General features: G+C 45.4%; 1 protein-coding gene across 1 annotated transcript; it reads right to left on the bottom strand.

Moving 5' to 3' along the window:
* Positions 1-1,293: 1,293 nt before the first annotated feature.
* Positions 1,294-5,629, bottom strand: LOC146035648 (glutamine amidotransferase-like class 1 domain-containing protein 3, mitochondrial). Its single transcript, XM_083159227.1, has 4 exons — positions 5,408-5,629; positions 3,491-3,662; positions 3,197-3,398; positions 1,294-1,593 (listed from the first exon to the last, which is right to left on the bottom strand). The coding sequence occupies exons 1-4, from the start codon at positions 5,516-5,518 to the stop codon at positions 1,401-1,403; spliced, it is 678 nt and encodes a 225-aa protein (XP_083015353.1). The 5' UTR covers positions 5,519-5,629; the 3' UTR covers positions 1,294-1,400.
* Positions 5,630-14,947: the final 9,318 nt, after the last annotated feature.

Genomic DNA, 14,947 nt, shown 5'->3' with positions numbered 1-14,947 from the left:
AAATCGCCCGAAATCGCTTTTTAAAAGGCGCGATTTTTTTTTTTTGTCTAAAAAAATAAAATTGCACCCTATTACATTTCGCCCTTTGTATCCACAAAAAAAAACAACTTTTTTTCTCTTTGGCTGAAAACGACGATCAAATTACCCCAGTGGTTTCCAAACTTTTTGAATTTCGGCACCCTTAAGTATCAGAATATTTTTTCACGGCACCCCTAGGCCAAAAGTTCGTTACTGATATTAAGTAAGTTGTGATTAAAAGGTTTTCCTTAGGTCCAGTTATGTGGTGAGAAACATGATTCACTTCTGTTTACCCACATATTCTTGATTGAAAGCCACAAGCACTGATTTGGCTTATTTCATTGGCCATAAATAATTTGAATTGGTTCTGGACCACCAACCTGAGGCACCCCTGGAAGTGCTCAGAGGTACCCCAGAGAGCCTAGGCGCACAGTTTGGGAACCACTGAATTACCCAATAAAAAAGGTATTCAGTAAAATCAAAATGCCTCATTGATCCTTATATAGGAAACATTGCAAAGGAATAGAAAACTGCATATATGTACAATAAATATTGGATATAATATTGCACGTTGTATTAGAAATCTAACCAAGTGGAAATCCTTTTGAACGTGAATTTATATAAATACAAATGCAATTCTTTTTTTACAGACAAGCCATGGAAAAGCAGCTGACCGTAAGGCCGGTTTCACACAGTCCGGCTCCGGCCAGGGAGCCATGCCGCACACATTAGTTGTGAATGGACACTATTGTGTCCATTCACACGGTTGCAGCCGGATCCCGCCACTGGAAGGGACGGCTGCCGGGCTGTAGCCATCCCCTCCATGATAAAGTACCGTGTGCGGCACGGCTCCCTGGCCGTGCGAGATTTCACCGTCCGGCAGGAGCCGGAGTGTGTGAAACCAGCCTAAGAGCCACGGAGTTCCTCACAGAAAGTTACATACAACTTCTAGCAGGAGCTAATGTAGTCCTAAGGTTGCAAGATACATGATGTGGAAACACAAGTGTGCAGATGCATCTCTAACCACCTTTTAGTGCAGGGCTGGGCAACACCGGCCCTCCAGATGTTAGTAAGCTACACATCCCAGGATGCTTTGCATTAGTTTTGCTATGTGGCCATGCTGAAACTGATGCAAGGCATGCTGGGATGTGTAGTTCATCAACATCTGGAGGGCCGGTGTTGCCTAGCCCTGTTTTAGTGCCTAGTTATGGTGTGTACACAGAATAACTGATACTCCTAAAGTAAATGCAGAAGGAATGACACCAGAGCCACCTATTGAATATCAAAATGACACTTTAATTGTTAATAAATAGACAATTATTCAATGTGATGAAGTTTTAACTACATAATAAAATCCAGCTGTATTCTTTTTCCATGTTCATTTAAGCTAGCTTGAGTACATCTTTAACCATTTCACCGATGCCGTCGAAGATCTCATGTATTGGGCTATTACACATGAAAGCGCTGGTAGTCACCAGTTTATTTTTCGTGTCCACATGAACTTCATGGACTTGTTTGTTGACATGTTTACAGCCAAGCTGTTTAATGGCTCCAGCGGTTCCTGCATGGGGCCACCTGCGGAAGAGAAGGGACATGCGGTTACAATAGTGATAAAATGACCGTGTAAAGTACAATAGAAAGGACTTCCACATTACCAGCATTTATTTCTTACATAAGTCTGTGATGCTAGAACGGACTACTCCAATCTGAAGTGGGCATCTGGCTGTGGTGGAACTACAGGACGTATAGGGAGTTACTGTAACACATCCCACAGAGCAGTGGTCAGGGAACTCGGTCCTCATTACCCCACGCAGTGCATGGTTTGCAGGTCTCCTCACAGAATCACAAGTGAAATAATTAACTCCACCTGCAGACCTTATAAAATGTGTCTGAGTAATTAGTACACCTGCTGGGTTACCAGCAAAACATGCACTGTGTGGGGCAATGAGGACAGAGTTCCCTGACCACTGCCATAGAGCCATATTGTGATCACCTCTGATATATATTACAAGTTCTAATTCAGATATAGGTCACAAGGAGAACAGCTGGAGATACAGGTTCTGGTGTTGGATGAACTCAGGCCTTCTTCCTTCATTCCCCTCCCAATTTAGTGAATGAGCTAAAGATGCATGTGGACAGAGTTGGACTGGCACTAAATGCTGACTCTGGCATTTAAAGCCTACCAGCCCCATGCTGTGGGTTTCACACACAGCTAGACTACAAGCTGATGGGGCATAGCTGTTGCAGAAGGGACACACTGACATTTAGTAGGCAAAGTTGTCACAAGGGAGAGGAGTTCCTGGGTGTTATCCTTCCAAGGGGTGACACCCAAATGCTCCTCCTCAGTGACAGGAGCGTGTTGCTGCAGTGTGACATTATCCTACAGCAACTGGCTCCTGTCATGGAGAAGGAGTTGGCATTGCAAGCAGTGATCTCTGGGGATGCTGGGCACACCCCTGGAGTGAGGTAATTGAAGGGTTCTTACGAAAATATGGCCCTGCAGTGACAACAGTGTTTGTGGTATTGGCTGCACCAGGGGGTCACCTACTCCGGTGTCCCCAATGGTAGTAATAAACGGATGGGTAGGGGGGGGGGTAGTAGAGATGATAACTGTGGGTGGTAATAGAAGTAGGGACATGACAGTGCACACCTCAATCAATTCTTACACATACCATGTAGACGCAGAGTCTGAGGGGCTGATGACTGACCTACTACATATTAACGCCTGCCCTCATCCTTGTAGAACAGAGCCTGCACAGGCCTAGTGTGTGCCTAGATGGCTGCTGGCACAGCTCAGGCAGCAGTGCACTAATAGGTCACAACGTGTGACTGTGGATATAGTGTGAAGAGGTCAGAGGCTGCCTCTGTGGATCAGTAATCTGATTGGTGACAGTCATCAAGGAGGGAGGCCTGGGGCATTTGCCCACCTCCTAGATCAGCAATGCCAACCAGGCAAAACCATCTGCCCATAGCACAAGCTGGTCAGTCCGGCCTTTCATATAGATAATCAATAGGTTTCCAAATCTGTAATCGCACACGGATCAATAGCATTCACTCTGTGTATCAGGTATAGGGTCTGCAAATCTTCATAGTGGTTTATATACAGTATGGGAGATTTTTGCATAGCTTTAAATGGAAAGTACGGCCACAATTATTCACACATATTGCTGAGACATACTTGTCACACTCTGTATCGCAGCCAACAGTCACTTCACACCCAGGGAGCAGCTTTGCAGCCAGCACAGGGGAGATACAGCACAGGCCAATGGGCTTCTTAGCAGCATGAAATCCCTTAATAGCTTCTTCAACAGCTGTTAGAACGGAGCAGTCCTTCCCTTTCACTGCCCACGAAGAGAGATTTTTAGCAACTCCAAAACCTCCTGGTAAAGAAGAGAGAAAACAGAATGAAAATCTCCATCACATTTATGTTACTTTTGTTTGTGCAGATCTATCACCCTCTGTATGACTGTACCTGGTATGATGAGTGCATCATAGTCACCGACTTTCAGATCTGCAAGGTCTTTAATATCTCCTCTCGCAATCCGCGCACTCTCTGTGAGCACATTCCGCTTTTCCTCAGTGGGCTGTCCTTTCACATGGTCCACAACGTGCATCTGGTCTATATTGGGGGCGAAAAGCACATACTGCAGGAGGAACAGGGAGAGAGCGCTTTATTACACTAGGAATATGGATACTACATGCAAAGTAACATCAGAGGCAAGCACATAGGGCAGTGCTGTACTACTCTGAGAGAAGCAATAAAAAGCCTATTAGGATACTCCAGAGGAGAAAAAAAAAAAAAAAAAATTTGGTAATTGTGTATTTTCACGGCACCTGATATATCGGTGCGATCCGAAGCAATTTTGACCTTTTCATAATGATTTTATATAGTGTGGCGAGCGCAGTAATCCGCGTCCCCTCGTGGGGCTCGCCGTACTCTCCACACTATATAAAATCAATTCCATGCGTAGTGGATAGTGGGGTTATGAACAGGTCAAAAATCGCATCGATATAATCGGCCGATATATTGGGCGCCGTGAAACTACACAAGTACCAAAATTTTGCCCACACATAACAACAACATCTGCTATACACACTGTAAAGTCCTTGTTCCCCGCCACCTAGATGCGAGGAAGAATTGGGCAGCAGGGCCCCTTCCCACCTACAGATGTAGCCACGCTCATCATTGCAGTGTCAATCACCATGTGCGACTCACATGGCAATTGGCGCAGTCACATAACCGCACGTGTGCATGTGATTCGCTCCTGGGGCTCATAGAATGGACTGAGTGACAACATAGTAGCATGGCGATTCCACGCCACAGGTGCGAGTTTGGCTACATCTGTATCATTTAAAATGCATCATTCCCTTGAAGGAAAACATGGGACAGTATCAAGTGGTTAATAAGTTTCAGGGAAAGTTACAAAGTTTTTTTTTTACAAGCTTACATTATTACTCATGTAAGCAATGTAAGGGTGTCAGCTATCTGGCTTGTTTACAGACAGTTTCTTATAAATGGATGTTATCACTAGAACAATAAGATTCCACATTGCACAATGCCATCTCCTGTATACCTCCAGGCCTCCCACCAGTGTACAGCATTTATGTAGAACAAGTGTTAGCAGAGGCCAGGAGTTTTGCAAGAAGTCTTGATGTATGGGCTGTATAAAGACAGCCAGTCACAAAAGGTAACAAGTCCTCTTACAAAGTGTGGTTGTCAGGACTATCCACAAATAGCAGATGTAATACAATGTCACCCCAAAATTTAAAGTTTATCAGTTTTAAATAGCATATTTTATAATTGCAGCAGCATAAAAAGAGATCTGAAGGAGAGGTAGAAATAATATTGCAGGTTACATTACTAATGACTACTGTCCAGTAATGATGCGTACGCAGCTATGTGCCAGGGTATATTCAGGCAAAGGTGTTTGCCAGAAGAATGGTCAGTAGTAAGCTCTGATGCCATTTATATACTTACTTATTACACTTTATATTAATCTGCTTTTTATACAACTGGTACATTATAAAGTGTCAACTCCTATAGTGCTGTGTACATAGCAAATCTAAGGCCCTACACACTAAAACGATTTTTTGGCCGATTTTCGACCGATATATCGGGCGATTTTTGCAGATAATCGGCAATAATCGGCCGATATATCGAACGATCGGTCGGAAATCGGACAAAAAAAATCGTTCTAGTGTGGGGTCCTTTAGAATGAGCAGCATTACAGCACCTTGCACAATAGTTACTAGTTGTATAGTGAAGAGCCACAAGTTCATGCACAGTAATGCACTGCACGGTCTGACAGCTTTTAAAAGACCCTGCAAAAAAGTATGATCCCTAAGCTCTTGGCTTATACACATTTTGCCCTGTATCGTCTTTTCTCACCTGAGAGCCGGCCCTGCTCAGATGCACAAGCACAGCGGAAGACTCGTGGATCTCGCTGCCATCATACACCCCGCAGCCTGAGAGGATTACTGCCACCTTTTTCTGGGACATGACTGATGCAGGACACTGGCAGGGGAAGCCTGGAATACCCGGAAGTAATAGCAGTTGCTGGAAAGTCGCTTCAGAGAGAGCTGTGTTGTGTTCTGCTGTGTGGCACCTGCCCTTATATACACACACACAGAGGGGGCGTGTCTGGGGAGGAGCCTGCACACAGGGAAATGCTGTCTACAATGACTCCACTGTAATTATTACAACTATCGCAGCCCTCGGGGTTTTCCCACACTGTCTGTCACTCACCTAATGATGGGCGCAGCCTAGACCAAATTACAACTGATGGTTTATTTATTTTTTAACAATACGTTTTTATTGTGAATTTTTCATAGAAATAATATGGGGGTACAGAACTTTTGGGAAAGAAGGGAGGGGGAGATGAGAGTAAACAAATGATAAAATAATATTTGTACCAATATTTCAGTCTGCATCCATACAAAGTAAGAAATCAAAAGTAAAGTCCTGTAAATAAATAGATAAATAAATAAATAAATAAATAAATAATGTCCAGGACGGACAAAAGATTGCAATGCTTTACCAAAGATTCCATGTGTGTTCCTATGGATCTTTTATTAAATCTTCAGATCTTTAATGCAGCATATAAGATCAGAAGATTTAGCAAAAGGGTACTTCTGTAGTTTCACGGCACCCAATATATCTAATGCGATATTGGCTGGTATATCGATGTGATCCAAAGCGATTTTTGACCTGTTCACTATCCACTACGCATGGAATTGATTTTATATAGTGTGGCGAGTGCAGTAAGCCGTGTCCCCTCACCACACTTTGGGCTCGGTGGCTCGCTGCGCTCACCACACTATATAAAATCAACTCCATGGGTAGTGGATAATGGGGTTATGAACAGGTCAAATATCACTTCGGATCGAATCAATATAGCGGCCGATATCGCATCCGATATATCGGGCGCCGTGAAACTACACAAGTACCAGCAAAAGATCTGCGAGAGCGTACATCCGACCGATATCCGGCCAATTATCTGTAAAAATCGATTGCTATATCGGTCGATTTATCGAAAATCGGTCAATCTGCAAGATAATCGTTCTAGTGTGTGGGCACCTTAACATGTATCTATTAAGTGCATAGATTACATCTAATCTTAACATACTAAAGTGAATATATGTGCTAGGTAATACATTTACTGTTTCAGCATTACTGGTAATTGTAGGAGAAAAACTCACAGTGCTGTAGTTGCTAAAATTGTGATAACTTCTTACCAGAATGTAATATACTTCAAGCACAGAAAAACAATCAATAATAACACATAGATAGATAGATAGATAGATAGATAGATAGATAGATAGATAGATAGAATCTACGGCAGTTTTGCAAGACTGGTCCCGGTCTCTCCCTTTGATCTGATGATAGCGTGGACACTGATTTCCTTTGCCATCAATGTAGGGAAACTATCTGGTACTCCCACATCGATGGCAAAAGTAGTTGACATCGGTCACAAACCATCGATGATTTTAAATCATCGATGGTCGATGGCCATCCCTAGTCCTTATACACTTCCAAGGATTTCAGCATAGAGTGCCGCTTTTCTCCAAATATAGCCAATCCCACGGCATGCAAAGAATAGGAAATAGCTCACAATGAGCAATATAAGTAAAATTCCTTTATGTAATAAGAATAGCTCACGTACAAGTCAAGTTAAAAAAAACCCAGCTTGCCAGCGATATCAGGGGGAACATGGGACGGTCTCCTCCAACCCTGCACCAGAGCCGCACAGCTCCTGTTTCACTGCTGATCGGACCTCCTGGCTCCACGCAGTACGTCACTAGAACACACCAACGCGTTTCGTCACTCAATTGGAAAATTACCAAAAATACATATAATACACAACAAGTACATATACATCAATTTCATACATATATATATATACCAAACACTTAATACAAAAAAGAATATACAATTCATATATAAATAATTCACAGTTCACACATTTCATTGATATGAACATATTAAAAAATAATTTAAAAAAGACATACAAGCAGTGGCGTAACTACAGAGGGTGCAGGGGATGCAACTGCTATGGGGCCCGGGGGCTTGGGGGGCCACAAAATCCTAGCAGGCTATCTCCTGCACCCTCTGTAATTGTGCTATTTTTATTTCCCCCTAAAGATAGTAAAGCCGCCGGTCTGGGGACAGTGTTTTTAGTGCAAGGGAGGAAGGGGGAGTACCAGAACAGCTGCCCGGAAGCCGTTAGTACAGCAGAAGAAGTCCCACTGCTGCTCACCTGCCGGCTGCCTGACAGTGCCTGGCTGTGACGGCGGTGCCAGGGGAAAGAGGAGAGGACTGTTTGTTTGCTGCCCGGAGCTGCTCCCCAACGAAGGAGGGGACCTGCTGCTGTTGCTGCCCGGAGCTGCTCCCTTGCGCGAGACCAGCTGCCACTCCTCCCTGGCAGAGGAGACCGGCTACTATTGCCTCCCAGAGCCGTGTTCTGTCAGAGGAGGGGTCCTGGCGTCCCGTTGCGGTTGCCTCCCAGAGCAGCACACTACACAGAGCCACCACCCTGTGTGTGTGGGGAGGTGGGACCCGCTGCTGCCTGGCGATGCTTCAAGGAGGACCCGCTGCAAGGATTCGCTTCTGCTGCTGCCACTGCCCCAAGCTACACCATGAAAGAGAGGAAGTGGATGCTACAGACCTGGGGATGGTGAGGACAACCTCCCCCTCCCCCCCCATCTGTCTGTTTGTGAGCCTGTCCCACCATGGTCCATCTGTCTAGTACTCCCCCCACCCTTTCTGTCTGTCTGCCTGTCTATGCCCCCCATCTGTCTCTCTTTCCCCCCATGTGCTGCTCTGCCTGACCATCTATGCTCACCACCTTTCTGTCTGTCATTCTGTCTCACTACATGGTGCTCTGTCTGTCAGTCTACCCCCCCCCCCCTTCATCTCCCTCTCTCATTAACACTCTCTCTATCTTTGATAATCTCTCCCTCCATCTCTCTCCCTCTATCTCTCTCCCTCTGAAATGGTCTCTCTCAACCCCTCTCTAACTGACTCTCCAATACACTGTTTTTCTTCATCTCCTCTCCTCGCAGTGACAGGGGGCCCTTTAAATATTTTGCTATGGGGCCCACAAACTCCTAGTTACGCCTCTGCATACAAGATAAATAAGAAAGAGGAAGGGTCAGATGTATCAAGCTTCAAAAAGTGAAAAAGTGGAGAGTAATAAACAGCCAGCCAATCAGCTCCTACCTGACATTTTTCAAACCCAGTCGTCCTGACGGCGGCACTCAGAGGAAAAAACAACACGAGAAGCAGTTGTATGAGCGTTTCAAGGCCGTCCGGCCTTTTTATCAAGGTGCAAATACTGTATATATATATATATATATACAGTAGTATATATATATATATATATATATATGTATATATATATATTATACATAACATTTTCATAAATATCTGACATTTTTCAGGCTTGGCCCATCCTTACGGATCATCTTAAACTGTGCAAGTGGTACAAGAATATACTCAGTGGAGACCCCGCCCCCGAACATGTAATTAATTAACAAAAGGTGCCGCACACCTGGGGCGTTCATGGCTCGCCACTTTGTGGAAAAGAAGCACAATTTAACCAGTATTTGATCAAAAATAATGACCATGTGCCTAAACCTGTCAGAGGGGGCAATAGGGGAAAAAAGTTGCTACAGGCAGAATCTAGATGGATTCACACGTTGGATACACTGTCTCACTGTATATATATTATATATAGTTTCTTATATAGAGGAGCAGATTCCATTGCACTTTACAATTGTAGACAGTAATAAAACAAACTGGGTAACAACAGACAGACTTGGATGTAAGAGAGACCTGCTGCAAGCTTACAGTCTATAGGGAAATAGGAGGGAAACACAAGGACAGGCATCAGTAATAGCATAGCAGTCCCACCAAGTTACAAGTCCAGAAGGGAAGCTAAATAATACATAAGTGCCTCAGAGGGTTATGTAGAACTTAAATATGATAGGCTTGCCTGAAGAGGTGAGTTTTCAGGGAACGCTTGAAAGTTTGGAGGCTAGTGGAGAGTCTTATTGTGCGTGGAAGGGCATTCCATAGGGTGGGAGCAGCCCGATGAAAATCCTGTAATAGTGAATGGGAGCTAGTGATCAGCAAGCACCAGTAATAGCATAGCAGTCCCACCAAGTTACAAGTCCAGAAGAAAAGCTATATACAGTAGGGGCCCATTTAAGATGGATTGCATTTACAATGTGATCTGGGCAAAATATTACCACCCAGGATCGCATTGGGACCGGCCAGGCGCAGGGACAGGGCTCCAAATAGAGCCCATCCCTGCGAAGTCCAGAGCCGGAAGCCGGGGTGTCTGCCCCATCCATGCGAAGTCCAGAGCCGGAAGCCGGGGTGTCTGTGCATGCGCGGTTAGCGCTGACCCCTGCCGACCTGCTGACCGCACTGCCACCGAGGCAGTGAAATCCCATAGGCTACAATGAACTATCGCCATGTCAGAATGGCGATAGCCCAGGGGTGCGAAGCTGGGCTGCCCGATGTTTATACATTGGAGAGCTTCGCATCCCCCATAGAAACCTAGGGAGATGTGGCCGGCAGCAGTGAAGGGTGGATAGGGTTAAATGCAGGCAACCAATAGAGGGACTGTCAGAGTGGATCAGCAGACACAGAGCATCTTGATAGGAAGATCAGCCTAGCACCAGCATTTAGAATGGACTGCAGTGGCTAGAATCTGTTCTTGGGAAGACCAGTAAGGAGGTTATTGCAATAATCAATGTGTTATATACTGAGTGCATGGGGGGGATTTAGTAGTGTCTTGTGTGAGATTGGGTCGTATGTTGGATATATTTTTTAGATGCATGTAACATGATTTGGAGACAGATTGAATGTGGGGAACAAAGGACAGTTCAGAGTTGAGGATGACCCCTAGGCAGCGAGCTTGTGGGGTAGGGTATATTGTCGAGACAAATGGAAGACACCAGAATTGTCATTAAACAAGCTGACAAAGGGGGGGGGGGGGGTGGTAGCTATTATGGATAAGGTACATTATGTCGCAGAAATAAGCAGATTATTGTGACTCAATGAAGTCTCCTATCAAAAACTTTCAAAAGCCGACAGATGTGTTTTTGATAGAATTGAGAAACTTATTAGAAAAGGTAGACAAGCGAAACTTTTGTCAAAAGATGAATTCGATTATATTTGGAATGAGCAGCCGAGGGTGGCTATAATCTACCATCTACCTAAAATCCATAAAGGACTAACTCCCCCCCCAGGTCGCCCGATTGTATCGGGAATAGATTTATTGACATTACGTTTGTCAGAAAATTTGTGGATTGTAATTTAAAGAAATATGTTCCCCTCTTGAAGTAATATATAAAAGACTCAACAGCTGTTCCAATTATACGGCATTTTCACCAGGACGTCCTGATAAAAATGCCATATAATTAAAACTTTGATGAACTACCTAGGAGAGATCAAGTCTTAAAAAGCAGGTGTTCCAGCTAAATAGTAGACATACTGTATATGCGACACTTGTCTGGTTAGGTTTACTCACAAGCCCCAGCCTTGATGGGATAGCTGGGACGCCGGCTTTTTTAATACTTGGTAAGAAGTGTATCTCAATTGGATACAGTCATTTGGTTGACCCCTGTTAGATCGACATGCATTGGATCCACCAGTGAAGGTCGGCATGAGTTTTCCACATGTTTTTTGAGCCGACATGTGCCGACAAGCAATATATCATGCTTTAACATCCACTAGGGAATGGCGGGAGAATAGAATAGATCCCGAAGCAGGGGACGTGGCACACTTTGACAATGGGGTTTATTCTAGTTCATTCTTTCTGACAAAATCCTTCTTAGATGGACAAAACCATGTGCACTGCAGGGGGGCAGATGTAACATGTGCAGATAGAATTAGATTTGGGTGAGTTATTTTGTTTCTGTGCTGGGAAAATACAGACTGCTTTATTTTACACTGCAATATAGATCTCACTTTGAATAAAAACCCCACCCAAATCTAATTCTCTCTGCACAAGTAACATCTGCCCCCCTGCAGTGCACATGGTTTTGTCCATCTAAGAAGGATTTTGTCAGAAAGAATAAACTAGAATAACCCCCAATGTCCATGTCGACTATGCCAACATCCGGGTAAAATTTATTGAAAACCTCATGTTGACCTTTTGACTATACACCTTCCCATTGTCAACCTAATGCTTGTGTCGACCCGAGGTATGCTGACCTAATATGGGTCAACCCAATGACCCACACCAATCTCAATTTTAGTAACTACAGCGCTGTGATTTTCTCTTCCTCTTTCCACCCTGATGATCTGCGCCCAGCCAGCTCTTACTCACATGCAGCGTAATACTCATACAACTACTGTATGGGAAGGTTAGCACCAGGATCCTGAGTGGAGTGACAATTACTTTGTACACACCCACTCGTTTTTTTGTTACAGGTAATTGTGACAATCAAGTGTGTGAGTACATGAAGTATCCGACATCTGAATTTTCCACATTGTGAAACCTCTGTCCCAATCATTATTATAATTAGTGTGTAAAAGTAGAGGAAGACGTCTCTAGTGCTAGGAAGTAACAGAGAAACATAGGGGCAGATGTAATAAGCCTAGATAAAGCAGTGCTAAAGTGTCAGGTGATGACTTAAGGCACATAAACAGGTGCCCAGTGTATATGGTCCCGCGCCGTCGCTGGTCAAATCTGCTGGGCAGGGCGAAAATTGTTCTGTGTGCAAAAGAAAATGTCAGACCCTGCAGTGCATTTACTGTACATGTTCTGGTGCCTCTTCTTTATGCAGTGGGGCCCGGGGGCCTGTATGAGGAATTACCTGGGAGGGGAAAACACACCTTGGGTGACATTCTATGGGATGAGATAAATGCGCATGTTTTTTTAGCGCACCACATCGCCGCAAATCGCACTTTTTGAAATCGCACTTTTCAGTAATAATTCGCATATTTAATGTGATGCGCTTTGGAGGCTGAAAAGTGCGAAGAGGTGCGATTTGCGGCGAAGTGGTGCGATGTCTTTAGTCCTGAAAATGTGCGATTTTCATGTCTGAAAATCGCACGTTTGCAGGAAAGCGCAAATAAAAAAAAAAAAACGAGCGCTGGGTCCCCCGCCAGAGCATAACCAGCCCCGCGCTCATTGAGCCGGTGCTGGTGACATAATATCAGGGTCCCCGACAAATAGGGGTCCCCTTGATTTAATGAAACCAGCACCAGGCTCAAGGTCCGGCGCTGGTTCCCAAAATACGGGGGACAAAATGACTAGGGGTCCCCCGTATTTTAAGAACCAGCACCGGACCCAACCAGCCAGCAGGGTAATGCCACAGCCGGGGGACAATTATTATATAAGGTCCCGCGGCCAAAGCATTAACCCCCTGGCTGGTCAGCATGGGCAGGGGTCCTGGGGAAGTGGGGACCCCCCAATGAAGGGGTCCCCCCCCTCTAGGACTTACCAGCCCATGCTGATAGTCTGGGGCTGTCTCCGATGCCCCTGGGCGGTGGGCATCGGGCTGATGGATTGTGTAAAAAAAAGAAGAAAAACTATTGTTTTCTACTGGCGAACTATGAGTCCCAGCAAGGCTACACCGCATGCTGGGACTTGGAGAACCATAAGTCCCAGCATGCGGGGCATTAAAGGGCCCGCTGGCACTTGTAGTTCTACAGTACAAAAAATAGAAAACACACTGACACCCTGAAAAATAAAAGTTTAATACACACATCACACACACACTGATACTTACCTACCTTGAGCCCGTAGGTCGGTCCCTGGATCCTGGGTCCAGGCTCCGGGGCTCCAGGGCAGAAGAGTCCGGTTCCGGGGCCTTGGTCCTGGTTCCGGGGCTGGTCCGGGGTTCCGGGGCTCCTGGGCTGAAGAATCCGGGGTCCAGGATCCGAGGTAGTCCCCAGGGGTACCTAAGGAAGGAAATCCTACTCACCTGGTCCCCGGTGACGACCTCGGCATCCTCTCCGGCAGAAGCGCTGCTCCCATCTGGTACCCGGCTCACAGGACTTTCACAGGCGCAGAGATGTTTCTTCCTCTGCGTCTCTAGTCAGAATGATTTCTGGCCAATCAGGAGCCGACTTTCTCGGAACCGGACTCTTCTGCCCTGGAGCCCCGGAGCCCGGACCCAGGATCCAGGGACCGACCTACGGGCTCAAGGTAGGTAAGTATCAGTGTGTGTGTGTTATGTGTGTATTAAACTTTTATTTTTCAGGGTGTCAGCGTGTTTTCTTTAACTATTTTTTGTACTGTAGAACTACAAGTGCCAGCGGGCCCTTTAATGCCCGCATGCTGGGACTTGTGGTTCTCCAAGTCCCAGCATGCGGGGTAGCCTTGCTGGGACTCATAGTTTGCCAATAGAAAACAATAGTTTTTCTTCTTTTTTTTACACAATCCATCAGCCCGATGCCCACCGCCCAGGGGCATCGGGGACAGCCCCGGACTATCAGCATGGGCTGGTAAGTCCTGGAGGTGGGGGACCCCTTCATTGGGGGGGTCCCCACTTCCCCAGGACCCCTGCCCATGCTGACCAGCCAGGGGGTTAATGCTTTGGCCGCGGGACCTTATATAATAAGTGTCCCCCGGCTGTGGCATTACCCTGCTGGCTGGTTGGGTCCGGTGCTGGTTCTTAAAATACGGGGGACCCCTAGTCATTTTTTCCCCCGTATTTTGGGAACCAGCGCCGGACCTTGAGCCTGGTGCTGGTTTCATTAAATCAAGGGGACCCCTATTTGTCGGGGACCCTGATTTTATGTCACCAGCACCGGCTCAATGAGCCCGGGGCTGGTTATGCTCTGGCGGGGGACCCCGCGTTCGTTTTTTTTTATTTTAACCGTTTTTTTTTTTTTTTTACACCAGAACCCTGCACAGAACATTGCGATCTGTGCAGGGTTCTGGCTAATTCGCCAAACAGAACCTGGTCTGAAATAAGTGCGAATATTAGTCACCTTAAAAGTGCGATTTGCGGAAACGCATTGCATTAAATAAGCGATTTGTATACTTTTCTTTACGAAAACATCTGGATGCGATAAAAATGCGATTTTATCTCGCACTTTTGGTCAGCATGCATTAACGCACATAATATGCGATTTCTGTCCCTTAGCGCATCCTATTAAATATGCGATTTGAAGGAAAAATGCGATATCGCCATTTTTTTTCCTAATTAACGCCAAAAAACACAAATCGCATCCCATAGAATGTCACCCTTAGTGTTGAATTACTGTGGGGGCAGTGTGTGGAATTACTGTGGGGCCAACAGAATTTGTGGGGCCCAGGACTGCTAAAATAGGTAGCCCCCCCCCCCCCCTATTGTCACCAAAAAATATTTTAGTCAAGCAGCAAGGGTGCAACAAATATTAAGTGACTACCTGAAAAATAAAATGTTTGAAATACTGTAAATAATATATATAGTTTATTTGGTA

This window comes from Crinia signifera, chromosome 9 (assembly GCF_055691185.1).
Source record: "Crinia signifera chromosome 9, ASM5569118v1, whole genome shotgun sequence".
In the NCBI taxonomy this organism is placed as follows: Eukaryota; Metazoa; Chordata; class Amphibia; order Anura; family Myobatrachidae; genus Crinia; species Crinia signifera.
This window is presented reverse-complemented; position numbering and strand designations above follow the sequence as displayed.

Coding starts and splice junctions, on each gene's coding strand:
- LOC146035648 (XM_083159227.1), bottom strand. CDS start 5,518: ATGTCCCAGAAAAAGGTGGCAGTAATCCTCTCAGGCTGCGGGGTGTAT. Junction 3,663..5,407: donor TGAGCAGGGCCGGCTCTCAG/GTGAGAAAAGAC, acceptor TTCCTCCTGCAG/TATGTGCTTTTCGCCCCCAA. Junction 3,399..3,490: donor TGATGCACTCATCATACCAG/GTACAGTCATAC, acceptor CTTCTTTACCAG/GAGGTTTTGGAGTTGCTAAA.